We start from the raw sequence: 27,748 nt of genomic DNA on the forward strand, positions 1-27,748 counted from the left end.
AAAAAAACTTTTTCACGCCTTAACGGCCTTCAGTGCGGCCAGTAAATGGCTCAATCCACACTTTTAACGTTTAACGTGGCTCGCTGCCTTATTTCAAGCAAGCACGACCTGCATTTGTCTGCATTTGAAGCCTGAAGTGTTCTTCACTGTCAGAAGCAGAGGCTTCGTATGCAAATTAGAGGGAAAACCAGCAGCCAATCTGCGGTGCCGTTCTGTCGCTCCGCGGCTGTGATTGGCTGCTGCTCGGTCCGGCGTGGAGCTGCGCTGCTCTCAGGAGAGCCGAGGGCTTTTGTTTCTTACTGGGGCAAAAAAAACAGGCAGGTGTGGAGATAACGGGGTAGACTGAGGGCGACGGCGTGACGTCACACCAGGGGCTCACCGACGAGTTCTAAAAAAGAAGGAAAAGGGGGAGAAAAGGAGAGAGAAAAACTCTGAAAGAAGAGCCCGCAGAGGGGAATGTTTTGGAGAAGAGGGCGCCAACATCAGCGCGCCGTGCCCCCCCCCCCGGCGGTCTGATCGCAACCCAGCAGATCTTGTCTCGCTGATACGAGGCTATGATACTGATGAAGCAGCGCTGATACGGAGCTCCACCGGGACTGAGGCACCAGATGAGAGAGGACGGGAGTGTGGAGCTTAGACGGACTCACGAAAGCCTGCGAGAGCCGAGGAGGAGCAGCTCGAACTGGGGTAAGACGGAGCATCGCTCCCTTTGTACTTTTCCTCAGCGAACGACGGAAAGACACCGCTGTGGAGGCTGTGCGGAGCAGCAGGGCGGCGCAGTTTAATCTCTCTAAGCTTCCCTCTTCACTTCGTTGTCACTTCAGAGCGTGAAACTGATCTTAATCTTCATTCCGCTCGCTGCTCTGCGACGGCTTCGCTCAGCTGGGGATCCAGGCTGTGCGAGGCTGCCGCACACAAAGGAGAAGGAGGAGAAGGGCTGCTGGTGGTGCACGAGTTACATTGACCCCCCCCCCCCCCCCCTCTCCTCTCATTGTCTCCAAAGCTGGACAAGTTGATTTATATCATTCTTTCGTCCGCCTTTTATCACAGGGACGGTTGGAATCGGTCGTGCGGGTAAACATAGTCCTGTCTTTTCGATTCCTTATCATGAAGATCAGCTGTTATCAGAAAAATCAGTGGTGCTGCAGTGGAGGTTCACCGCTGAACTGCACCAGCTGGGCTAGTCAACGCCATGGCTGTATGCATTATTAATAAAGTTGGGCTGAGGGGGATGCAGGGCTGTGTTGGGGCTCTGCAGAGCCAGGTCTCCACTCAGTGCTTCAGAATGAAATAAAATCTAGCAACTGTGTTAATCTGAAGTGCACGCAGGCGAATGCCTTTCACTAGAGAACATCTGCTTATATAACAGCATTTTTGGCTGAAGGCTTAACGTTCAAGTACGTTGCTGTCTTGTCAGTGAAGGTGAGCTGCTTTGGCCAGAGAGCACCAGACCATTAACAGGCTGTCTTTCTGAAAAGCGATGTAAAGTGCTCATATGTTGGCTCAGTGGTCACTCAGAACTATTAAAAATGCTCCTTCAAGAGTTCCGTAGTACAGGCGGTGGTTATATATAGAACAGTGAGCACACCGAGAACCAGTTGAATGGACGGTTTGCCTGGTCAACCATGGTTTCTTTATAGAACCACGTCAGGCTTAAATGGGTGTTTGCATGATGAACGGGTTCTTCGGCTTGTGTTGTGTGGTCCTGTATAGCACCTAAAAAAGGGTTCTGTTATTGTTGCTATTCCAAGCTTGTAATAATAGAAGAGCCCTTTTCCGTGCTGTTTAGACCCTTCAGGAAGGTTCTTTGTAGGTTCTCCATCAAGACAGAGGTCCACGTAAGCCGGTATCCGTTCTGTGTAGAACTCCTAGTTGGAAAGGGAACCATTCCCTTTACTAATAAAGTCATTTCCTTTGCTTACAGTCTTTTTTAAGCTGTTGTATCAGGTTAGAGAACCTTTGTGGTATTACACAGAACGGTTTTTGCTCTTGAGTGCAATGTGTGCACTTTTTCAGCTGCTGTAAGACATCAATAATGATTTCACGTGCAGAGCATTATGAGATTGTAAGATGAAATGATTTAATAGTTTTGTCTTTAATATATTTGTTCTATGTGTTGGAGTCCAATTTAGTCCCAAATCGCCTCTCTTTTTCTGTCTATCTCAGGAAGGAATGCATGGGAACACTAACAGATAGCTGCGTGCGGAGCATGGAGGTGAAAGGCCAGCGCAGACCCGATAACGGCAAGTACAGGCTCATGGATTACACACTCATTACATCAGGATTTCTTCCCGATCAGTTCAGCACCAGCAGCCTGGCGTTAAGTAAGCATCCCCTCTAGAGTGAGGCTCATACGGGGCAAACAGAGTGGCATCTCCGACAGCATCCTAGAGCTCCTCGAAGAGCGTAATTCAATTTGAGCGAGAGGTGGAGAGGCTTTCGGAATAGCGATTGCAGTTCAGGAGCCCGTGAGCCTCCGTCTACTGTACATGTGTAGTGGGCTCTGACTGGCTGCGGGATGTTGCTATGGAAACACTTGCCCTGCACCAGGGCACTGTTGTATTCCACCCAGCGCTGTGCCCTCTTCACTTTGGTGGGCCGCATGCACAGAGCACTCTGTAATTTAGGAGGCTTCTCTCTGAGAGGAAATTCAATCCACCACGCACATTGAAGATGACTTTAATCACCACCCATTTCAGCTTCACGCTGTGATCTCCTTATAACTACTCCAAGCGTCTCTGCACGTGGAGCTTGAGTCATTTCGTGGGTTATGATTTGGTAATTTTTGAAATATTTCACCATATCAAAAGGCAGCATTTTGGCTTGTAGTCATGTGATTTTAATAATTGTGTTATAATATGAATTGTGCTTTCCACACTCCACAGCCTCTCTCAGGCAGTGCCTGGTGGCTCCTCTATGAATGATGGCCCGGCAGAACTCTTCCCCATTCAGGTATGGCTTCGACCTGGGCGGTCATTTCCAGGACCTGCGGCCCCTGGGCACGGGCGTTTCCGGCCTGGTCCTGTCGGCGCTGGACCGACGCAGCGGGCAGAGGGTGGCTGTGAAGAAGTTGGTGCTGCAGGATGCAGTCAGCCTAAAGCATGCTCTGCGTGAGGTGAAGATCACACGGAGGCTCCAGCATGAGAACGTGGTGAGGGTGTACGAGGTGCTGGGGCCGTACGGTCGGCCTCTGCCCCGCGACCTCGCACAGCTTACAGCTATATACATAGTGCAGGAGCTGATGGAGACAGACCTGGGCCGCATACTGGAGCGGGGTCCGTTGCCGGGGGAGCACGCCACCCTGCTCTTCTACCAGCTCTTGCGAAGCCTCAAGTTCATCCACTCAGCAAACGTGCTGCACCGTGACCTGAAGCCAGGCAACATCTTTATCAACACTGAACAGCTGCTTCTGAAGATTGGAGACTTTGGGCTGGCACGCATTGTAGACCCTCACTACTCTCACAAGGTAAAGTCCAAAAAATACTTTGTTTTATACCATGCTGCAAACATACATGCCTTCACGCTTAAAAGTGGAGGTGTGAAAAAGGGTTCTTCGGAGCAATGCCAGTGAAGAACCACTTCTGGTTCCCTAGTAGTTTACAGAGATCATCTTTTAAAGACGCATGTTTGTAAATAAGATGTGTGAGAGTGAAATTGTTTTAAAATGTAAAGAATTCCCACATAATGTGAAGGTTCTATATCGATTCAGGTTTTTCTAGAACCTCACATCCAAGCCAAGAACAATTTGGGAACCTTTATGTTTAAGAGTGTAGCACTACAATTGTTTTATGTCTATATTATGCAACCCGACTGCAGTGCATATTTTGGTAGGCTCCAAATGGGAGTTCCACTGATAGTTCAATGGCTGAAGTGTAAATAGTCAGTCAGAGTGGTTTGATATGTTGTGTTGATATGTATGCACTGTAGAAAATACCACTCAGATTTGTTTACAGTGGTGGTGATAGGAATAGGGTTTTGTGATGTCTACCACACAAATATAACCTTCTGAAGCTGTCAGAAATGACCAGTGAACCTGCATGTCTTCTGAGTTTTCATTGGTCAAGGTGAAATAGTGATAAATCGGAAAAGTTTTCTTAAGGTACTGTTTTACCATACAGTACACCATGATGTACCACTCTATTACGAATGGATTAAAAAGTACATTTTGACTGAAAGGTTTTTGTAAAACTATCGTCTCTGGCAGAAGCAGCGCAAAAGAAGATATTTCGTCAGAATTTTCTTTCAGGTAGGGCTTTAACTTCGTTTTCACAGTAGCCTTAAAATACAATTTCTGCCGTTTTTTAAGTTTCCTCGGTTATTTTTTCTTAAAAAAAAATTCTGAAAAAAGTGGAATTGGAAGAAGAGTTTTTGTCACCATATTAAGCAAGTCAACGTTTATGAAGGTCTCTTTGAGGAGACGCGTGAACGGTTTTCACAGCAGGTCATTTTCATCTCTCCTGGTTCGCCCCTCATTGCTCACTAGCAGCTCAACACAGAATTGAAACATTTCAAGTCAACAGTTAAGCTGAAAGCATTTCATTAGATTATATTCATTAAAAATCTAAAAGTTGATTTTCATTCTACTGGAGGGATTGGCGACTAGGGGACCTGTCGGGAGAGCCTACATGCGTTCAATGTCTGGTTCCTGTAACTGCTGACTCCGAATCATTTCTCTAGAATTGCGCATTCCGAATCAGACAACTCGGAATGAATTTGTTTACCTCTTAACAATGTAAAAACGTGTCAAATTCCTCTTACACAGCCTTTCCTGAGCTGAGAAAACACAAGCCGGGAATACATTGAAATGTGCAGGGTTGGGAAACACTTGCCTGTGTGCTTTGTGTGTAGTCGTTAACTTTCAGAAGCCTCCTCACATCCCCTCTCACACACAGCCAGTCCTGCAGGGTTTCGCCATAATCAGAGTGAATTATAACCTTGACTGTTTTGGGATCAGGGCTTGTGAAAGATTAATGTGGCTCTTTGCTCCTCTATTGTCCTGCTTTATTATTGCAGGGAACACACTGTGTAACATTAGCAGAGCCTGTAAGGCCTAAATGAATGGGGGGCTTTGTGTGAGACGGGCCAAGATGGAGTGAGTTATCAGGGAATGGGCGAAGGGGTAGACTCTGCTTGGGACGGACAAGACAGTCAGATGTGAAAGCAGGACAACAAAGGGCCATGCTGTGTTCTAGATGGCTTGAGCAAACAATAAAGGCGTTTGGTGAGTTATAAACTGGATGACTTTGCTGTAGGGTGACGTGTCTGCACCCCTGCTGTTCACCCGTGCTGCTCTCCAGCTTTAGCCTGCCTGTTGGCTGCTTGGGGCTCATCTTCCGTGCCCTCGAGCTGGCGTGTCCTTTTGTGAATGAGTCTGAATCAGCAAGCTGGAAAGGGTCCAATTTCAGTTCAGTTCAGTTCAGTGTGTCTTTTCTGACTTAGTCAATGTCCCACACCCTGGCTCCGCATTACTGTAACAGGGCGCTCTGCTCATGGCATGGTTGGGAACATTTAGTCCCTGACTGTGGGAGGGGGAGACAGATAGCTTTACTGTGGGCTCATAGCAGCACCTGGAAACGCACATTCTAGCTATGCGGGCAGGAGGCTTGCTGAGAGGAAACACAATGCTGTCTCTAGCTGGGGGAATAAGGAGTATATGAATTAATATAGTAACTGAGTCAGTAAGTATGAGAGATGGCACCTTTTCTTTTCTGATGCTGCTGCCAATGTTGAAAACTTGGTTATCGTTTGATACTGATCATATATTTTTTCCTTGAAAACCTGCTAAAGCTTTACAAAGAGCTATTTTTAATTTAGGCACTTCACTTCAGATGAGCACCTAAAAGTAGGCTGCCATACTCAAACTGCTCAAACACTATTACAGAAAGAAATGCAGAGCTAACACACAATGTGAGTGAGTAGTTTTACTGAGAAAGGAAAAAAGACAAAATATTGAGAACATTTACAAACCAGACAAAGAAGCTGCTGATATTCTCACAACAATAGACGTCAACTTCATTTAAGGTGATTTAGTTTGCTTAGATTGTGAGAATTTGAAAATACAACCAGGCTGAACTTCGGAGGTGTGGAAAAATATCCATGCAGATTTCTGTGAAAAACTGACAAGCAAATCTCCTGAAAAGAGTGGAAGCTGTAAGTCAGGTGAAGGGTGGACACTACGTACTATTGAGTTGTTAGAAATATACACTGTATTTCCAAAAGTATTCGCTCGTCTGCCTTCACACACATATGAACTTGAGTGACGTCCCGTTCTTAATCCATAGGGTTTAATATGATGTCGGCCCACCCTTTGCAGCTATAACAGCTTCAGCTCTTCTGGGAAGGCTTTCCACAAGGCTTAGGAATGTGTTTATGGAAATTTTGACCGTTCTTCCAGAAGCGTATTTGTGAGGTCAGACACTGATGTTGGACGAGAAGGCCTGGCTCTCAGTCTCCACTCTAATTCATCCCAAAGGTGTTCTGTCAGGTTGAGGTCAGGACTCTGTGCAGGCCAGTCGAGTTCTTCCACATCAAACTTGCTCATCCACGTCTTTATGGACCTTGTTTTGTGCACTGGTGCGCAGTCATTTTGGAACAGGAAGGAGCCGTCACCAAACTGTTTCCACAAAGAAATTGTCAGTGGAACTAAGGGGCCGAGCCCAACTCCTGAAAAACACCCCCACACCATGATCCCCCCTCCACCAAACTTTACACTCGGCACAGTGCATTCAGACAAGTACCGTCTCCTGGCAACCACCAAACCCAGACTTGTCCATCGGATTGCCAGACGGAGAAGCGTGATTGGTCACTCCAGAGAACACGTCTCCACTGCTCTAGAGTCCAGTGGCGGCGCTTTACACCACTGCATTCCACGCTTTGCATTGCGCTTGGTGATGTAAGGCTTGGATGCAGCTGCCCTGCCATGGAAACCCATTCCATGAAGCTCTCTACGCTGTTCTTGAGCTGATCTGAAGGCCACATGAAGTTTGGAGGTCTGTAGTGATTGACTCTGCAGAAAGTTGGTGACCTCTGCGCAGTGCGCACTATGCCCCTCAGCATCCGCTGACCCCGCTCTGTCATTTTACGTGGCCGACCACTTCGTGGCTGAGTTGCTGTCGTTCCCAATCGCTTCCACTTTGTTATAATCCCACTGACAGTGGACTGTGGAATATTTAGTAGTGAGGAAATTTCACGACTGGATTTGCTGCACAGGTGGCGTCCGATCACGGTACCACGCTGGAATTCACTGAGCTCCTGAGAGCGACCCATTCTTTCACTAATGTCTGTAGAAGCAGTCTGCAGGCCTAGGGGCTCGGCTTTATACACCTGTGGCCGTGGAAGTGACTGGAACACCTGAATTCAATGATTTGGATGGGTGAGTTTTGGCAGTATAGCGTATGTATATATATGAAGTAAAGTATTTAAAGAAGGCCAGGTTGGACCATGTCAAAATACCTGTGGGCTAAAATATTATTCCTAAGTGATTAAAAATATTAAGTTTTCAAAACATGAAAAATACAACCTTGTAGAGCAATGAATCGATCTAAGCATCTTGGTACCGTTCTGAGAATTTGGTGATGACACCTTCTGGCATTTTCAAGTCTTTATTTGCTCAAAAAATCAAGTAAGAATTCCTTAAATTCCTTAAATATTCGCCTTCCCTGAATATTTATTGTAATGTCTGTTGATACTAAATTCATTACAGTCTTTTCCCATATGAGGCACATACATTTGCTGTGGCTCTCAATAAAAAAGTATTTAAATTTCCATCTCGCCAGAAACAAGAGCTTTCAATATTAAGCGTTTGGCCCTGGGGCCAGACTTTGGACACCCTTGAAATAGCCAGTACACAGGCACTTAAATATAGGAGACTGGTCATTTTAGTGGTGTTTCAAATTCACACTGAATTCCCCAAAAGGTAGCAATAATATTGAAACCTGAATTTTATCCATACTATAGATTTGTTCCCAAACTATCGCTTTAAGTGGCTCGAGAATACAAGATGCTGATTAAACCTGTGGTTAGGCATGATGTCACGTCACACAAATCGTGTATCAGATAAACCTCTTTGATCAGGCTCTACTGTTAGGGTTCCTACAGTCATTATGAACCATTGTGCGATGGTTTTCATCTTGCGGTATCTGGAGTCCACAGGTTTGTGAATCAGCCCAAAGGCTTTAATGACTCTGCTTAGATGATGCGCAGAGGCACTCACCATGTCTAGGATGTGTGAATGCCATTTCTGTTTGTGTCCCTGTTGCCCACAAAGCCATCCTTCTGAGCGAGGCCACCTGGTCTCAGCCAACAAATAATTTATCACCTGGGCCCCGGGAGAAAGCTGGGAGAAGAGAAAGAGAAGGAGAGAAGGAGGAAACAGGAAAGAAAGGAGAAAATGAGTTTGGTGGGGGGTGTTGGAGGCCATGCAGCTACATCGGCTGTTTCTCATTAAAGATTGAAGACACGCTGGGTCGTTTATTCTGCTGGAAAGGACAGGCTGGAGGGAGAGGGCCATAGCCGAGTTGCCTTAGCCCTGGCTGGCAAGTGTATTGTGCCTTAAGGCCATGAGAGCCGCTGTAAACAATGCATTGATTTTACCTCGCTGTGCTGTTCTCCTACTGCAGATAATTCACATGCCTTTGAATGAAGATCTGCTCTTGTGGTCACAAGTAAAATGACTATGCCAGAAGCAGAATCTTTGCAGCAGGTAATGGTCTGTTTGGTGTGTGTGATCGTGTAGGGCTACCTCTCTGAGGGCATGGTGACTAAGTGGTATCGCTCCCCTCGTCTGCTGCTGTCCCCAAACAACTACACCAAGGCCATCGATATGTGGGCTGCCGGATGCATCCTGGCTGAGATGTTGACAGGACGCACACTCTTCGCAGGTCAGACTGGATGCTGGTCAAAAATAGTAATGGTTTTAATTTTGCTTTGCTATAAACTTGATTTACATAACATATTACCGCTTTGAGAGCAAAACCTTGTGCCTCAGATCTCAGAATTTGAAAACACCAGCTGGCCATCACACTTTTAGGACAATGGTAATAATAACTAGCAAAAAGTATTGCCACTTTGACTTCCATTCAAAGTTTTGCAGATTTTTTCCTTCTGAAAGTTTACCACTTTGAAGATACATGGTTTTGTTGCGATATATATATATAACATAATAACATAACATAATTAATTACATAGGCACAGGGCTGGGACCACTTACTAAGTTTTTAATGGATTTAATACATTCATGTCAAGTCCACTTTTTTACTGAAAGCTCAGAGCGTGGATAGAAGAAGTAGATTCATGAAAAAGTAACCACAACAGAATTATTTTTCTTTTAGCCAGTCAAAGTCAACAGCCCATTCTGCTGAAATAGTTACAGGAGCTGAAGCTCTACACCAGCTCTTTGTGTGTGTATCTGTGGTGGACCCTGAAGCTGCTAGAATTTGCATTTTCTTCTCCTTTCTTCTTTCATCATTCACTGTATCATTTTCTTTGGATTTGGCATCCCCATGCATCCTTCTCAAATTTAGCCCTGCCTGTAAGCGTAAGGTTTATTGATCCAGCAATGAATACATTTATATTTAATCTAATGAACCCATTTTTCCATCTGTTTTAATATAAACAATGACCAGAACTTGTCAGAAATGGAAAGATTTTTCTTTGACAAAGTAGAAACAAGATAACCTTCAAATCCAAATCATAATAAAACATCTCTTCTTCTGCTCACAATTATTAATATGGTATTGACTAAACATTTAGAATCTGCGCTTTTGGTGGAATATCTGTGATGTTTCAGTGAGCTATGAATGAGAAATAATTCAACAAAACTTATGAAAAGCCCTCCCGATTTTATACGCTGGTGGATGTAAAGGGTTTAATAGGAGTGCATATATGTCAGTTACTCAGTTCAGTCAAATAGGAGTAATCTGATAACGTGGGTGTGTGTGCTTTTTCAATGTTTTGTTTTTTTTAGATTGAGGTGACCCTGAAGCTGAAATTATTTTACAATGTATAACTACATGTTTTTAAGGCCTGAGTAATTCGGCCTGTGTAGAATTTACAGTCCAATTTTTGGTTGTGTGTTTGCACGTGGGACCGTATTACAATGCAAACGTAACATGCACCACCATACGAAGGCTCTTGTAAAGCCTTTCTAACTCTAGATAAGAAACAGAAGTCGTATTCTAAACTGAATTAAGGTTAAGAAAGCAAGCACCCACCATTGGAGCCAGGTGTGAAGACCCCATTGTATTTTCCACAGCTACAGCATGGAGGATTGCTTAGAAGGAAATAAAAAGGAATTCTGTAGGGACCATATCATGGAAAACCTACATTTCCTTTTACTTCTGAAAAGTGAGATGTTTTTTGTAAACAATTCTTAAATGTGCAATTCACTCTACAGTCCATGCAATCCATATGTAAGTGTGATAACTTGTTTTGAATTCATAATAGTTCAGCCTACAGCCACTTCATGTTGAAGTGATAAAGAGTGTTGGTACTGCAGAAAATGTGTAACAGAGCCACAGGAGGGGAAGACTTTTCAGACTTAGACTTTTCAGACTTAGACGTTTCAGACTTAGACTTTTCAGACTTGGACGGCTTTTTGAATGCGGTCACAAAGAACAGAGGTCGGTTAGTTCTAAGGATTAAAGAGAAGGTAGAAAATGGTTATGTAATAATGAATTATGACATGCTAAGTGGACTTCAGGAGATAAAAGTATATCTGCCCTTTCTGGAAAACGAGTCTGTTTTTTTCCCCCCCAGTTTTCCAACACAAGACAAGCTTGATCTCATATCAGTGTAAGATGCTGCTGTAATCTATGTGACAGCCTCACCCTCATGCCTTTGGTGTGCAGGTGCACATGAGCTGGAGCAGATGCAGCTGATTCTGGACACGGTGCCCGTACTGAGGGAAGAGGACAGACAGGAGCTGCTGAAGGTCATGCCCTTTTACGTCAGCCGCGGCTGGCAGGTCAGGAGATCGCTGCGGGAGCTGCTGCCCGAGGTGGAGGATGAGGGTGAGAAACAAATGGAGAAAGGTGGTGGGAGGTGCTGAAGGGGGATCTTTTTGGTTACTCTGGTTGAGCCTGTGGGCCAGTCCATATCATGGAGAAGTGAATTTTCCTCTCTCTCCTTTTAAATTAAAGAGCTTGATGTGGTATGTAAAAGTTCCAAAGTATAAGTTTCATACCGTTCACTCCATTTACATATAAAACACACACACTGATATAAAAATATAAACATAAGAGGAAAGTATTGAAAGAAATTAAGAAATATGTAGACCGTGGGCCCCTTAAGCGTTAATGAACAGTACAGTAATCCCCAAAATCTGTGGCATATTGCTAAACATTGTCGCCAAGTTCAGAAGAAATGAGGAGTGATTAGGTTTTGTGTGATGTTTGATGTGACTGCGTATTGCAGGCACAGGCTGTTGAAGACTCTCACCTATGCATTACCCATAATGCATTGCTATCGCCTCTGCAATGCAGTGCTGCAAGGCAAAAGCAGCCTTTCATTGGCAGTTGAATGCACTTCTGGGGTATCACAGTCGAGTGAGACGAGTACATTAGCCTGAGAGCATTAACACACTATTAACTGAGGAGCTCTCAAGGCCTGGATTCACTAAGCAGGTGTAGCAGCTTGATAAAAACCCTGTAAACATGCACAAAGTTGACACGGTAGTAGCTTCTGCTGTTTTTGACAGTTTTGGAATATAGTCTCTTCTATATCTATATAAGAGCTATATGATGTATATCTATAGAGGAGCTAATGTTATGACGTTATTTAGTATGAAAGGTCTGTATGGAAGGTCTACAGCTACACACTGGATTGACTTGCTATGTACGTTTGTGAAATCAAGGTGATGCCGATTTATGAATGTACTGTAGTGTTTGTAATGAGTTTCTAAGTTTAGTGGGGTCCAGTGTAACTACAACTGCTGAATAGGTGATCTGGACAGAAGTATACAAGCACTATTGATGTGATCACAACCTTGATCGTGTTCATCTCCTTGTCATTTATCCAGCATCAACACAGTTTTTTATTGCTTTTCTCAGCTGTAGACTTCTTGGAGCGGATCCTGACCTTCAACCCGATGGACCGCTTGACAGCAGAGGCTGCTCTGTCTCACCCGTTCCTCAGGCACTATTCCTGTCCTCAAGACGAGCCCGTGTCCCTGCAGCCCTTCCGCATAGAGGACGAGCTTGAAGACAGCCTGGTCAGTGAAAACAGCTACCCACTCAGCGGCCGCTGGGACAGGTAACGTATCCACTTCCTTATCCCGCTTTGATGCCCTCAGCAGGGCCGGTGTTGTTCACCCCTTCTTAAAGTTTTCAGCACCCATTTCAGCATGAAGGGCTTGTGGTGTAGTAAGCGAAGGCTTATTATATTGCAGTCTAACATACAGTAGGCAAAAGACAGGAGGCTGAGCTGGAGGTGGCGGAGATGAAGATGCTGAGATTTTCATTGGGAGTGACCAGGATGGACAAGATTAGAAATAAGCAGATCAGAGGGACAGTGAAGGTGGAGCAGTTTGGAGATAAAGCCAGAGAGGCCAGGTTGAGATGGTTTGGAAATTTGTTGAGGAGGAATAGTGGAGATATTGGGCAAAGAATGTTGGAGATGGAGCTGCCGGGTAGAAGGAGAAGAGGCAGACCTCAGAGAAGGTTTATGGATGTAGTGAAGGTGGACATGGAGATGGTTGGTGTGAAAGTAGAGGAGGCAGTGGATAGGGCAAGATGGAGGCAGATGATCCGCTGTGGCGACCCCTAAAGGGAGCAGCCGAAAGAAGAAGAAGAACGTACAGTAGGCCTTTACTGACAACTTTTGCTACAGGGTTTGTAACATTTGGCCCTTATTCATCAATCTGACTGTAAAACGAGCAAAAACTAATTTCACCAAGGGTTTTGTTATTCACCACTTTCCGCTTTAGCATATCTATATAATCAAATGCACGTCTGTAGGAGTGTGTACATGAACAGTTTAACCACCTGAAAGCAATACCTGATGCGTGATTAACTAACTAAAACTATTATTATCAAACAATTCAGTACAAAAGTGGATGTTCTTATTTTTACATGCATATTGGAACAAATGCTGCAACTATTCCTTGTCATTTAAAGACGCATTAAACTGTGCTTTTGTTTTATACCACTGACACTGCCCGATAAAGAAAAACACAAAATGCAGCTACTGCAGAAGCATCTCATACACTGCAAAAATACAGCGTTTAAGTTTTATTTAGAAAATTCTCTAGTGTAAAAAAAAAAAAAAAAATTGTTCAGTATTTTATTCTTTCTGGTCATCGTTATTTTAACACTAGTTTGGTCAGTAGCGCAAGGCCGTGCACTCACCGCTTGACCTCAACCTGTACGTTCTTATCTGGCTTACAAGTCACTGAATGCTGTTGCTTTATTGGCTCCCCGCCGAAGCATCTGCACGAGTTAGGGTGTGCTTTATGTAAATGAGATGTGAATGGGGTACTGGGGTACTGCCACTTGATTTCACATACTTGCAAGCTGATTCATCATTTGCGCCAAAAAAATGTTTTCCACAGCTTAAGAAGTTAAATGAATCAGTCGTTTGTACCACTTTGTCTTTAAATAACAGTAAAATCTGCTATTTTTTCAAACAACTTTGAGGAATAAGGGTCATTAGTACAGTCATAAGAAAATCTCCTACCTCCTTTTTATTCTGTTTTTATTTTGTTACACGATTTGATACCGAACGCTAGCTTCCGTCATAAAGAACGGACCAACAGAAATTCTGAAAAGCAAACTTTACAATTTTCTAAAGGATCTCAAGTTAAACGTGGTTGCTCCTCTATAGTTGCTACTTCAGAGATGCATTTTGGGTTAGTCTACATTACACGGACCAAAATGATGGACAGCGTCTCTGATTAATGGTGTCCGAATATTTCAGCCACACTCATTGCTAACAGGTGCTTGAAATCAAGCCATGTAATCTGCCTAGACAAACACTGGCAGTCAATTTCATTGTGCTGAAGAGTTCAGTGACTGCCATAGGAAGCCACCTGTCCAACATGTTTGTCCAACACGTTCTTCAAATTTCTGCCCTGCTAGAGTTTGTTCTGGTCAACTGAAATTGTTGGCATTGTTACTGTTTGGAAATGTGCAGGAACACCAACAGCTCAGTTGTGAAGTGGGAAGTCACACAGACTCACAGAATGAGAATGTCAGATGTGCGTAGCATGTAAAAGTCACCTGTCCTCGGTTGCAGGACTCACTACTTAGGTCCAAACTGCTTCTGGAAGCATCGACACAGTTTTCTGAAAATTTGACTGGCCTAAACAGAACTTTATCTGGCAGTGGTGGATGCAGAAGAAAGCTACCTTCCCAAATGCAGAGTGCCAAGTGTAAAGTTTGGTGGAGGTGGAATAATGGTCTGGAGCTGTTTTTCGTGGCTTGGGCCCCTTAGTTCTTGTGAAGGGAAATCTTAATGCTATGCTCTTAAAAAGATGGCTCTTTAATAAAGAAAAGGTTCTATACATACATGTGGCCATGAACACCCAAAGAACCCTTTGCATGAAAGGGTTCCTTGCATTACGTAATGGTTCTTCAGATTGATAATGTGTTGTAAACGGTTCCCTTTTTGAAAAAGGTTCTACATAGGACCAAAAAGTGTTCTTCTATTGTTACTGTGTCATAAATAGTATGTTCTTCTTCAATCTGCAGGATTGCAAAGAACTAATCATGTACGTGTTCTTTGGTTGTTTATGGTTCTACATAGAGATTTTTTTTTTCTAAAGAACCCTTAAAGAACCATCTTTTTTAGTGGACGACATTCCAATGAATTGCATGCTTCCAGCTTTGTGGCAGCAGTTTGAGAAAGGTTGCTGAATGGCAGATTCCATGCGGCTCCATAATAAAATGATTCGAGTAGTTTGGTAAGAAAGAGGTTGACTGGACTGTACGGAGCTCTTCCCTCACCCCTATCAACACCTTTGGGATTCATTGGAACACCGACTGCCAGTTAGGCCTTATCGCCCAACATCAGTACCTGACCTCATTAATGATTTTGTGGCTAAACTGAAGCAAATCCCAGCAGCCATGTTCTAAAATTTAGTGGAAAGCCGTCCCAGAAGAGTAGAAACTGTTACTGCAGCAAAGGGGGGGAACAGCTCCATATTCATGTCTGTAGTTTTGAACTAAAATGTTCAGCAAGCACATATGGATCTGACATACGGGTGTCCACATACATGTGTTTGATTTCAGTCCAGTTTAGTAGTTCAGAACTATTATAACACACTAATTAAGTTTAGTATCTGCACCGAATGTCATATTCAAAATTACTACTCAATCCCACTCTAGCTTGCCGTTGTATTCCACTGAAAAAGACTTAGTGTTTATGTGGTATGTTTGACAGAGCCCAATATAATACATTATTTATACTTTGCAGAACTGTAAAATAGAGCAAAGAAGCTAATTTTAGTAACTCAAAGGAGAACATACCGACTTACAGTTTATTGATCTGTAATGTTTAAACCTGCTCCGTCAGCTGCAGGCCATAAATACGATCGTTAAAAGATGGTATCTGGCTACGTGATTTATTATAGAGTGAAATGAAAGCCAGTATCACAGCAGAGGGAGGTTATCAGGGACAAACCTCAGGGCTTACTGATAGTGAGAGCAGGTCACATATAAAAAAAGCATGTATCTCCTTAATTATGTCTCACAGTTGAACCTCTAATAACATCTAAAAACCTGTCACTGTTGTCCTTTCCTCAGCCAGATGGTCTAATCTGAGGTGTAGGCCGTTATTTACAGCTCACAGCATAAGCAGGTGGAGGTTAATCAGGCTGGTAGCCCCTGGGAGAGCAGGCTTTAGTGGCTCTGAAAGAAAAAAGGCCAAATGGAGATTGAAACATGGATGAAGGCCAAATAGGGTCATATATAAAACAGCTATTGTGCCACGAGATACTCCAGCGTTAAGGAGTTATAGGTGGGGTTTTAAGGGTTGTTTTAATGTTTTTTCCCACTCACCCAAATGACAGATACATTCTTGCCTGATTTATCCATCCATCTAAGCCGCTTCTCCGTCAGCAGTCTTCGGGCGGAAGGCAGGATACACCCTGGACAGGTCGCCAGTCCATCGCAGGGCAGACAGACAGACACAGACAGTCACTCATATCCAGGGGCAATTTAGTATGTCCAATTGACCTGACTGCATGTCTTTGGACCGTGGGAGGAAACCGGAGAACCCGGAGGAAACCCACACAGACACGGGGAGAACATGCAGACTCCACACAGAGAGGACCCCGGTCACCCGGCCGGGAATCGAACCCAGGCCCTCCTTGCTGTGAGGCAACAGCGCTACCCACCACGCCACCGTGCTCTTGCCTGATTTAGATCTTACTAAATTTCCTAAAGAGTGCTACTAATTTGTTGATGATGAGAAATTTTCCCAAACATAGTGCAATATGGTGTCCCACGAGGCTCTGTTTACTTTGGAGCCCTTTAAACGTAGCATTTTTCAAGTCAACGTTCGCCACTATTTTTATGATGATGATGCAGTTATACATCAGCACTGACACACTTACACAAAATGCTAAAGACAAAAGTCTGGGTGACCAGGAGCTTCCTTCTACTAAATTCTGATAGAAGTATTGCGGTTGTGCTTCACTCAAACTAAGGTCACAGAGCTTATCCTTAACCTGAAAGCTTTTTCTGTGCAACCAAAAGCTACAGTCAAGGACATTGGGGTCTTAATCCACTTCAGAAACATATCCAATAGATCAGATGCTTCAGTTCATGCTTTCATAACTTCTAAATGAACTGCAACTTGTTACTTACTGGTTGCCCTGTTGTCTCTCTAAATATGCAGCCTGTGTGCTCAGCAGGAATTTTCTGAGCATGTTACTCTGGTCTTAGTCCACACTCACCTCCTGCTACGTTCCAAATTTTGTTTATGACACTTAAAGCTTTTAATGGCATAGCTCTGGCATATCTTGCCAAACCTTTGAAGCATTATAGCCTGTCCAGATTACTTAGCTGAGGCAGGCTTACTGCAAATTTCTCACATCACTTACAGCTCAGTTAATAGGTAATAATATAATTATTATTATCATTATTATTATTATTATTATTGAGCTCTGGAATAGCATTTACTGTTTCATTGTATTTTGTCCTCCCAATGTTTAACTTGTCTTCTGAGTAAACACTGAGATTTTATAACTGAAATGAAAAGTGCTGCATGAATAAGGACTTACAGATGTCGTTATTTTGAACCCTGACTTTGCTGCTCAGTTGTTGAATTACACTATTGAATGTACTATTATTATTGTTCATTTAGTGTTCATTTGTTTGGAAAAACGACAACATTAGAATAAAAACTAATCGTAGAACCAGTTTTAAGTGTAGAATTGAATAAATAGCTTAAATGCAATGCATTGTCTGCAGTTTATGTATGTGGGATGGCTTAAACGTTTCCAAATCTCTCCTTAAGGCAACCCAGAACTGGTGGTTGCCATTCAATTCCTGTTTCAGCCAGAGGAATTGAACAAATCCAGGCAGTGGCTGAGGTGCAGAAATGAGAACTAAATCTGTATTCTTCTAACCGTATCACAGGATCAGTGATCTCGTATAAAACAAGACATTCTTTTTACTGCATTAATGTTCATTTGTATTTATTTCAGTGTTATTTTGAGGCTTTACAAGCAAAAACCACAGTGTTTAAGCATTTTAAGGTCTTACATTGTACTGTGTGTATCTTCATCTTCATCCAGTGTTAGAAGTAAATACAATTGATTTTAAGAATATTAAGTAAAGTTGGTGCTAACATTTTGGCCTAAATATAAAAAAGATAATCATACCAATTTGTGTATTTGGTGGGTTTTTTTCTGAATCGCGCCAAAATAATAGAATCCTGGTAAATTGCTTTGCGATTTAATGATGTTTTGAATTGTATATAAATGAATGATGTTTGGATCAGATCACTGTGAGGTCACAGACTTGCATCCTTGCCTGTCAGTAAATTCCTCTTCTTCTCTCGATCCCTCTCAAGTCTTTCATCAGACCTGTGCTGGCAGCAGCAGGAGCAGTGTGGGTGTATGCAGAGCGTGTCTGAGCTGGGAGAGGCTGAAGAAGACGAGGTACAGCGAGACCCCCGGGCGACTTCAGCATCCGTCATCGAGGAAGCCCAAGTGGACCCACGCAAATACTCACACAGCAGCTCGGCTGAACGTTTCCTGGAGCAGTCCCACTCGTCTTTGGATAGAGCATGCGGTCACTACATGGAGCTGGACTGCGGCCGCTCCTGCGACTACAAAGTGGGCTCTCCGTCCTACTTGGATAAGATAGCGTGGCGCGAAGGGAAGCCACAGCACTATTCGGAGCCCAAGCTGATACTGGACTTGTCTCACTGGAAGCGCAATGCCCTCCCAGGGCCCAGAGGGGGCAGTGCTGAGCAGTTTCCTCCAGAAGAACCTGCAAATTTGTTCAAAGAAATCTCACGCTGGGTGGAGAGCACACAATCGGGCCTCCATTCTCCAGGTTCACCTCAGGAACCTCCCAACTCCCCTTGTTCTCCTCCTTTGCCCATTTCCCCAACTTTACTCCCTCATTCCCTTGCCCAAACACAGCCTCCTTCAATGCTGCACACGTCTAATCTTCTCCACCAGCATAGTCGGAGAAGTCCTATTCCTTTCTTTTCTTCTCCTCCTTCTCTGCTACCTTCCTCACCTTCTTCTCCCACTCCAGGTCCATCCAACACGTTTCAAAGCAACCCTCAACCTTCACCTTCACTCCCCTTTACCAGAGAAGAACATTCACCCTTTGACTTGGATGTGTTCATCTCACAAGCACTAAGACTGTGTAGCCAAGGTGAAGAAGTCGATTCTTCCAAGCAAGGTAACGTTAGCTGTTCTTCCGGGCTCTCGGACCACAAACCGTCCAGAACTCAAACCTCAACATCGGAGATGGTCAAGGCTCAAGGCTGCCACAAAGAGCACTGGTAGAGAAGTGTGGAGCATGGTGAAGGACCTACAGTAGGTTTCTTCGGTTTGTGAGATTTCTTAGTGCTGCTCTTGCAAGTATGCATAGATTTCTGAATGTGTGACTTGCTCAAGATATACACAAACCATTGTTTTGGGAATGCTGATTATGTTTCCACTATAGGTTCATGTCTGAATGTACTTTCATGGTTCTTTGAAGATCCTTTTAAAGGCATCCTGGTAAAAAGAAATCTTTGAAATTCAGAAATTCTGACTGTTTTTAATCAAACTTCATACGCTCTGCAGAGGAGTGACTTTTTATACAGCTCTATTCTTCACCTTTGCAACAGTACCCAGAGGAGCTTTGTCTGTTGGATGGCTATTTCCAATGTTTTCACTTAATAAACTTATTCTTTATAATACATGACTTGTGCGTGTTCTGTTGCCCTCTCGTTTTACCCAGCACTTTTTTAAGCTCCCATTAGGCTGACAATCATTTGATTACAGTAGATCAAATGCGCATGAAAGTGTGGCACGGCATGAATGAAGCAGATGGTACACAGTTCTGTTATTCTTTGTAATTTTAATTCCCATAATTTAATTAGTTAAAATGCAGACAACTCTCACAAAAAAAGTCAAAAGAAATAAAACAATAATACAGTACATATGCAGTTAAGGGTAGTATTGTTAGGTCTACAGCCTTGTCTTAAGAGGGTACCAGACAGTTTACAGCATGGCACTAACAGCATGGCAGTACAGAGACAACATATAGCAGGCGTCAGCAGGCCAGCAAAGGAGTAGGCTACATTCTGTCTAGTTTTAAATGCGGATGAGAACATAGAAAATAAACGCAATCAGTACATCCACTAAGGGAGAACGTCGATATGCTGCCGAGTAGAAAACTGGAACCTTCACTTTTTCCCCTACGGTAACTAGATAGTTTCCTTGTACAAAAATTCCAGATGTGATACTGTATACTGATCGGTTGAATTCGTATCAGGTTTGTTTTGTAACCACAATGATTTACAGATTTTCCGAAGGGTTTTGCGAGTTTTCTATGAAGCTCCACGAAGCATAGCCATTGGCACTTTTGTCCTAAGTGAGGGGTCTGTTTTTTTTTTTTGTGTGTGTTTTTTTTTAAATGCTACCCTCCTGTGGCCACGCATGCTACTGCATACTCTGAGAGACATTGGCCATATGAAATTTCGCTATATACACATAAATATGCCAGCGATAGAAAGAACAACTGCCGAAAAGCAGGTAATGTCACCGGCTGGTTTGTAAGAGTGACGGGTCTGGTGAAAAACCTCGCTTTGCTGTGCTCCCATCTGTCTAAACAGTGGTGACGCCACCGCTGTGGAGGTTCTATCTGGCAACTTACTATTGCAATGCAGGGAAACAAAATTACAAAGTTTTTTTTATCCTTTACTTTCCAAAAATAATCATGAACATCGCTGAATTTGAACAATTAGCAACCACTCTCTCGTTCTCTCAAACAAAGGAGAAAGTTCCCTGGGCAAAAGAATCGATGGATATATGGAATCTCTCAAAGTATCCCTCAGGATTTTTAGTCTGTTAAAACCCTTACCTGAATTATTCTCTTATATATTGCATTAATTAAGAAACCATTAGATCAGGACATATTTTAGATCCATTTCTCAACATCACATTAATGTCTAACAGGACTTGTTCGAGCCCAGTTCACTCTCCATGACAAAAGTCAGCACTCAAGGTAAAACTCAGATATGTAGAAAAATATAGTTTGAATGAAATTTATATATCTATTGATTTAATATTTTTTAAATCACACCCAACATGTACAGTTTATTTCAGTATTATTTCTTTTTTTTTCCTAAGTGCAGCGGTGTACGAGTAACACATGATCATATTTCACACCGCTACTAACTAAAACATGAAAGGACATGAGACACCTTGCACTATTCCTGGTTATTTCATCATTTGTAGTTAATAGTTTGTCTTTCGTTGACATTTTTAGGCAACTGTAATGAGTTATTTCTACAATATGACAATGTAAACACCACAGTACTGAAGTTACTGTATCTGACAAACAGTAAAGCACAATATTACAAGGCAAATGGCCATTGAAGCATAGATTTGTTCATGATGAAAGATAAAAACAAAAAGTATAATACACACACGAGGAAAAAGAAGTTAACACTTTGCATTGGTTCAAAGCCACACGTACAAATCTGGTGACTATCCAGAGGCAGAGTATTAAGGTGTCTTTCAAACCGCTGTCCTTAATTCAACATCAGCCAAACCTGGCTAAGCAAACAACAAACAAAACCGAACGACCAGTAACCATCGACACTGACCTATCGCTACGTTGACCTCATCTGACCACACATGCTGTGCCCGCATGGCCGCGTTCTGACTAAAGGTTCCAAAGCATGCCCTCGCAGTCAGAAATCAACCAGACTCTTTCTTTCTCGATCCATCTGTGGCTCTGCGACAACAGATAAGACGACGGCTGCACACGGTCCTGTCTGATGAATGATATTGCTGAGGCGTCTCAGTGTCTTATCAGCTGCATGTCTTCAGGACTTTGCATGGAGAAACAGTGGGATTACATCACGTGACACTGCAGTGTTAATGTAATTCACCACATTTGTGCACTAGAGGCCGTGTTTATCCACAGCGTCTGACACTGCCTTACTAAAAGAGCATGTGCGAATGCTGGTGTAGTAATGGTGGTTGTGTATGTGAGTGTGTGCGTACGCTTGTGCAATGGGACAGCATTACGTGCTGTTTAGTAGGTTTTGGCTGTAGCTGCACGTATAGGCATTATCTTGGTATTATTTTTATGAATGGGGTCTACAGGCATTCCAATACACTTCTGGATTTTGTTTCGTTACGATGTTGTATTTAATACTCATCGGAAGCGTTAAAAGCGTCTCCGAGCAGATAAACGATTTCTCGGGTAACTTTACACAGGGACGAATGGGAGACTGAAAAAAGCTTCCAATCGCAATTTAAGTCTTTGGTAAAACATTTCTACAAAGAGCCGAGTGAATTATTGAGAACTGTATATGTTACAGTTCTCGGCACACCAGAAAAAAGCCATTTCCGACGGCTCTTAAATCAGTGAGGACATATTCACAGGTCTGGTTTCAGACAATGTTAAGTGTCTTGCATCCAAAATCTTGTAACGTACAATATTCATCATTGATTAGCTAAACATTACATATGTGCAGTGTTAAGATATCCCCCAGTTCCAGTGAGTAGGAAATGATATGCATTGCTAAGAGGGAATTTTGGCTTAATTATGAGCTTTAATAAACAAAACAACACCCAAATTTCAAAATTAGATGTCAAACTAACTGGACCGGATTCAAACTTTTAGATGACTCAAATTCTTTGGGTGTTGCAGCTTTTGGATTTGTTTGAATCGTCATGGTCTTGTGATTTTTTCATTATTATTTCTTTGTGTTCATCTCCAGCAGTGTGTAACTGCTCTGTCAAAGCTTTGTATCTGTCCATACTCCGGCCCAACACTGAAGCTTCTATGATATTAAGAGACACCGAGACTGAAAGAGCAAATAAAGATATATCCGAAGTCCATCGTGGAAAATATGTACAGTAGAAATGTTATCATACATAATTAAAAGTGTGATATCCTTCTTATTACTTCTATTTAAAAAAAGCTTATGGAAATGTCTGTATAAATATAATGATAAAAGGGTTCCGTTTACCCCATAATGATGATTAAAATTTGAGTCTTAAGTGTTTTACTCCACTCTCTGCGTTTATTTTGACTTACTCACTAGCTTTGCTTTTGGATGACAGAGAGTTGTTTGAGGTAAGCAAACTTGTATGACACAGTATTTACACTTAGCTGATTTTATGGACCTTAAATCATAGCTCCGGCAGATACAGCAGTTATTGTAGTATATTATTTGCATGGCCTGGATTTCAGTGTATATGGTATATGATATACATCCAGTATGGTGTAGAACAAATGAAGCCTTGAACAGACTCGTGCGTCATTCAATGTAGCAGACTGATTACACTCTGCCATATGTTGTTTTATGAGCCCTCTTTTCTTGTGTAATGATATTGTGAGTGGTCATTTAAGAATACATGCACTTCTGGTGTGTGCGTGCCTGTTCAAATGTGCGCATCTGACCGTTTCACCATGTAGACGCAGCCTTGACCGTGAGCAAACTCTGCCTGCCTGCCCACAGGTTTAGAGACATTTTTTTTTTTGATAATGAAATGCACTGATTCATGAGACATACTGTTTTTGCTAACATTACAACAGCTAAAACTGAAAAAAAGAAAAATAAAATAAATACTTGTAGATAAAACAAAGAACAATACGTCAGAAAATTCTGGATGCTCCCCAGGCAGCTTTTAAACACCCCCCCCACCCCCTTGGCCATCTCCTCATCTCCATCAACTCTATTTCAATCTCTCTACTCATCTTACCGTCTTTCGGTCTAATGATTTTTTTTTCTTGCCTTTGCCCCCATCGCCTCATTTATACATTCTCTCTATCCCTTGTGCTCCCTCTCATACGAAAGGCAGGATGCCGTAGACAAACAGGGCCATGACAGCAGCACTGAACAGGCCTGCTACAGGGACCGTGACAAACCAGGCCAGGAAGATGTTGCGGAACAGACGCCAGTCCACCGCCTTCCGGGAACGGAGCCAGCCCACGGCCACCACCGAGCCCACCTGGACACGCACACACACATAGAACAATCAGCAGAAGCACTGAACACATCTCACAATATCAAAACATTAAGCTGCAGGACAGAGAAAACTAGATTAGTAAAAGCCTACAAAAGGGTCTAATTTCATTTTGTAGTAGAAGCTGTTGCAAAGTTAGATGAGCTTTACAGAACGCTGGCTGTAATCTCATTCACCCTAATGAGAAACTATAGCATATATTTAAGGATAGTCAATTTAGAGTGTGTTATTCATTTCAAATAATATTTATTTTGCACCTTGTTTCAATTATTTGGGTACCATTTGTGCCCCACTGATATTACATTTACATACACACCTCCTAGTATCCACACTCTGTCCATTTGCCCAGCTCTTAACATACAGGTGCACTTTGCAGTGCTAGTTAGAGAATTCACTTCGGTAACCCACTTCTACTATGTTATTAAATGGTCAGGACCCCCACACGACCACCACAGAACAGGTATTATGAAATTGAGCGTAGATACAAGGAGGCGTACTTAATGAAGCGGCTGGTTGGAGCATGCATGTAAAGTAAAATACATTTTAGATTAATTATCTTTGTTTCAGATAAATAACTGAAAATAATAATAAAACCCATCAACAGCACTTAGAAAACAGTATTTTTGCCTGTTCTGGCACTCTATACTACTCTATACTACACTTGAAACGCAATCATTAGAGCACTTCAAAAGTCTTATTACTGCTGTATTTGTGTGAATCCGTTTATCTCAGGAGTCATTCAAGATTCAAGGAGTCATTCATCACAGGTTATGAAAAATGGACATTTCAGTTAGTGAGCCTCAACATGGACTCACCACTGTTACCTCAACACATTCAACCACATAAAGCGGGAATTACTGCACCTGACATATTCAACATTGGACATATTCAACTCATTTGCCTCTTCCTAATTTCCTGTAGATTATGGGAAGAAGAAAAACACATTTTCTCATTTCTCTTTATTTTCAGTGAAACTGTGATCCTGACTGACCGGATCAGAATATTACCTAAACTCTAAGCTGAAAGTAAGTTATTCAATGAAAATAATCAGAATGACCTTCCAATAATTAACCATATTTTGTGTATTTGCTAATTCTATTTCTAAAATAAAAACTCCCAGCAAAGAAATTGATAAGTCTTTAAAGTTCCTGAGGTAGATTTAATGTTGAAAATGGATTAAAAAGGTGGCACCCAATGTCCGATCGTTTTATGGCACATAATAAAGCTTTTCCAACCACATTAGTTTTAATTAGCCACAGCATCACAGTCCAGTTTGGTAGCACAGCATTTTTAAATGGAAACTCAACATGACGGAGAAAATCAAAACTCCAGATTTAATTCATTAGGCTAATTGGGATTTTTGCCACTGTAAAGCTCGTCCAACCTCAACCGCAAAGACCTTATTTGTGGGCAGAGCGTGGGCAATGACTACGTCAGCAAGACTGAACTTTATTTAACGAAAATAGTAAAATATGACTTTAAATGTGACAATAATAAAAATAATATGTATTATTATATTTCTTAATATGTATAATATGTATTGTACTGCAATGTGTAATAATACGTATAATAAAAGAGACCCTTTTGTGCCATTATTGTGTTAATTACAGACCGTTACACCTATTCTCTTCCTACTTCCACAGCAAGGGTTAATTTTCTTACTCATAATCTCACTGCTCATGTTACATTATCTGTGCAGGCCATTGTTTCTTAACCTGTTTCTCCCTGCAGTTCTACAGGAACGTATCTCTCCCACCCTCACGGAGGGAAGTGTAACAGAGGCACCGTGAGGAGTAACATCTCCATACATGCTGCTGGTGTCAGGTGCCCGGTAGACAGCTGGGCTGCTAGCTAAGGGAATGATTTGGCTGTTCTTATACGGTCAGTGTAACCCAAGCTTCCAGCCGGGGGGTCTAAATCTGGAGTAAGAGTCAAACAACAGAGAGTCAACAACAGCCAGGAGACTTCATCTATAAAAGGACTGCAGGATAAATGGAGTTCGTACTTGAGCCAATTCAGCGTCCAATGCTGGCTTCACGCCAAGCATGCATGAATATTTAAATGAACCCAAACTGAAGCAGTCTGTGCAGCTAATAGCATTTCAGGAGATGTCTATTATGGTTGGCACCACGACCTGGTGGAGATGCAACCCTTACGAATGCCTCGACTTACAAGCCAGTCAGCAGCCTTTGCCTACTGGAGGCACCTGCCACTGTCAAAATGAGATAGAAATGTAACCTTCAGGCTCCTCACAAGTGTGTACAACTACTTTTGGTCAGCTGTTGATGACAACTGGGAAAAAAACATGGATCTATTCATCACCACACTTTACATTTTGTAGGCTTCAAATATACATGACACTATGCATGTAAGCCAAACAAGCAAAGTCATGGTCATAACACTTAATTTCAACGCAGAGCCACACGGAATCTCTGTTTACACCTGAGAATGCCAGATTGGCCCTAGCAGTAAAGGAAATGGCATGATTAAAACCCATCCAGCCTTCTGCAGATGTACAAAGAGAGTCCTCGGGGGAAAGGGTCCATTTGTAACTAGACGTAGACGTCTAATTGCTCCCATTTGGCCCCCTAAAGCTCTCTAAACACCCTAGTTCCCCTAATAGCCTATTCCTCAGTGAGGACTCAAAAGTCATGAAGCCCTCAAAAAGCCATTATACGGCACTCAAAGAGGCAGAGAAGAATTTAGATGTTAGTATTTTCCATTAATAGGACAGAAACCAAATGATTTTTCTGAGTGGAGATATGAATTTGGGAAGGGTAAGTGGACATGATGTAATTTCCTAAAGTCTCCTTGCCTCTGTGTTTTCCTTGGCCTAATATTAATCTGACATGTGAGTGGTAAATACTCGCAATGAATGATTATACAAAGCGTTTCCCAGTACTACAGTAAAGTACAGCTCTGAAATGTCAATGTCAATTAAAATGGGGTTAATGTGCAATTACTTATGTAGTAATTATGAAATTGCAGTTTTCTTCTATACAGATCCAGTGGTATCTGGACTTCTATTGGCTTTTAGACTAAAACTATAAGCAGCTGAAATTCAAGGATGTATTGCACATGAAATCAAAAGCCATCTTGATTTCACATGGTTGCAGGTGTGAGAGGTGATCAGCTTTTCTGTGATTATGCTAATAAAGCTATTGGGTGGGGCTTACTACTAAAGTTTCCTCACAACAGCTTCGGTACCTTGCAGTGGGTGGAGCTTATGGGAACGCCCACATTTGAGGCAACAAGCACTGTTAGAGCGCTCATTACTTCAATGCAAAATCCACTGTGAAGAGACAAAGATAAAGAAGGAGACGGAAACACAGACAACAGAGAGATATGTAAGAGCATGGAGCAGACCCCGGGTGACCCAAGCAAACAGACAGCACAAATACAAAGCACCATGCCATGGGAAGAGAGAGAGAGAGAGAGAGGAAGAGTGGTGGGGGCACCACACAGGACGAGACTTTCAAAGAGACTGCTGCGAGCTCTTTGACTCCGTATGCACCGACTCTTTGTTTCAGAGGGGAGGAGGGAGCTCTTGTCCTCCTTTCCAGAGGGTGTGAGAGGGCTGCTTTACCCAAGTTGAGAGGCTGCTTTCAATTATGTGGGACGTGACTTTGTCCCATTGACATTTGTGTGCAGTTGAGCTGGGTGATGGTTATCGGAAACAATTTCCAGACGGGTGGTGTCAGAAGTAGGACGGCAGGGACTGCATTAATATCAGACAACTTGATTTTTGCCGAGTGCTAAGGACATAAAAAGCAGTGTCATATCTGATGAGAATGTTACCAGAATTGCTTGAAGAAACTCCAATTTAATATATATATATCATTTAAAATCAACTTTCTTTTTCTTTTTTCAATAAAGTATTTTTTCGATTTCTTTTTCAAGGACGTGCACAATTTGTTTTGGTTCCTTTAAGTTGATTTTGTGGTTTGGGGCCTTTTTAAAAGCTACGGTTTCTTGCTTATTTTTCTAAATAACCCTGAGATTAATTGATTAGTAGTGTAATTGATAGCCGGGAATGAGCAGCACCTCAGAATTCCTCGGAAAGCAGGAAGCTCACACTCTCTTCTCTCTAGGTAC

General features: G+C 42.5%; 2 protein-coding genes across 4 annotated transcripts in view; one reads left to right on the forward strand and one right to left on the reverse strand.

Moving 5' to 3' along the window:
- mapk4 (mitogen-activated protein kinase 4) lies at window positions 1-19,360 on the forward strand. The gene is made up of 7 exons (XM_017714779.2): window positions 1-687; window positions 2,167-2,243; window positions 2,886-3,466; window positions 8,735-8,879; window positions 10,848-11,009; window positions 12,048-12,249; window positions 18,013-19,360. Exons 3-7 carry the CDS (start codon window positions 2,921-2,923, stop codon window positions 18,962-18,964), a joined length of 2,007 nt encoding a protein of 668 aa, XP_017570268.2. The 5' UTR covers window positions 1-687; window positions 2,167-2,243; window positions 2,886-2,920; the 3' UTR covers window positions 18,965-19,360.
- A 148-nt stretch (window positions 19,361-19,508) lies between these two features.
- slc20a2 (solute carrier family 20 member 2) overlaps window positions 19,509-27,748 on the reverse strand; it is a 40,025-nt gene continuing 31,785 nt past the window's right edge. For 2 of the 3 annotated variants that reach the window (XM_017714781.2, XM_017714782.2), the window contains exon 11: window positions 19,509-23,638. In XM_017714781.2, coding sequence (XP_017570270.1) covers window positions 23,474-23,638 — 165 coding nt within the window. In that variant the 3' untranslated portion in view covers window positions 19,509-23,473. Of the gene's footprint in view, window positions 23,639-26,860; window positions 26,946-27,748 lie in introns of all 3 variants that reach the window. The other variant, XM_017714783.2, reaches the window with a different exon arrangement.

The sequence above is a fragment of the Pygocentrus nattereri genome, chromosome 28, assembly GCF_015220715.1.
Source record: "Pygocentrus nattereri isolate fPygNat1 chromosome 28, fPygNat1.pri, whole genome shotgun sequence".
NCBI classification, from domain to species: domain Eukaryota; kingdom Metazoa; phylum Chordata; class Actinopteri; order Characiformes; family Serrasalmidae; genus Pygocentrus; species Pygocentrus nattereri.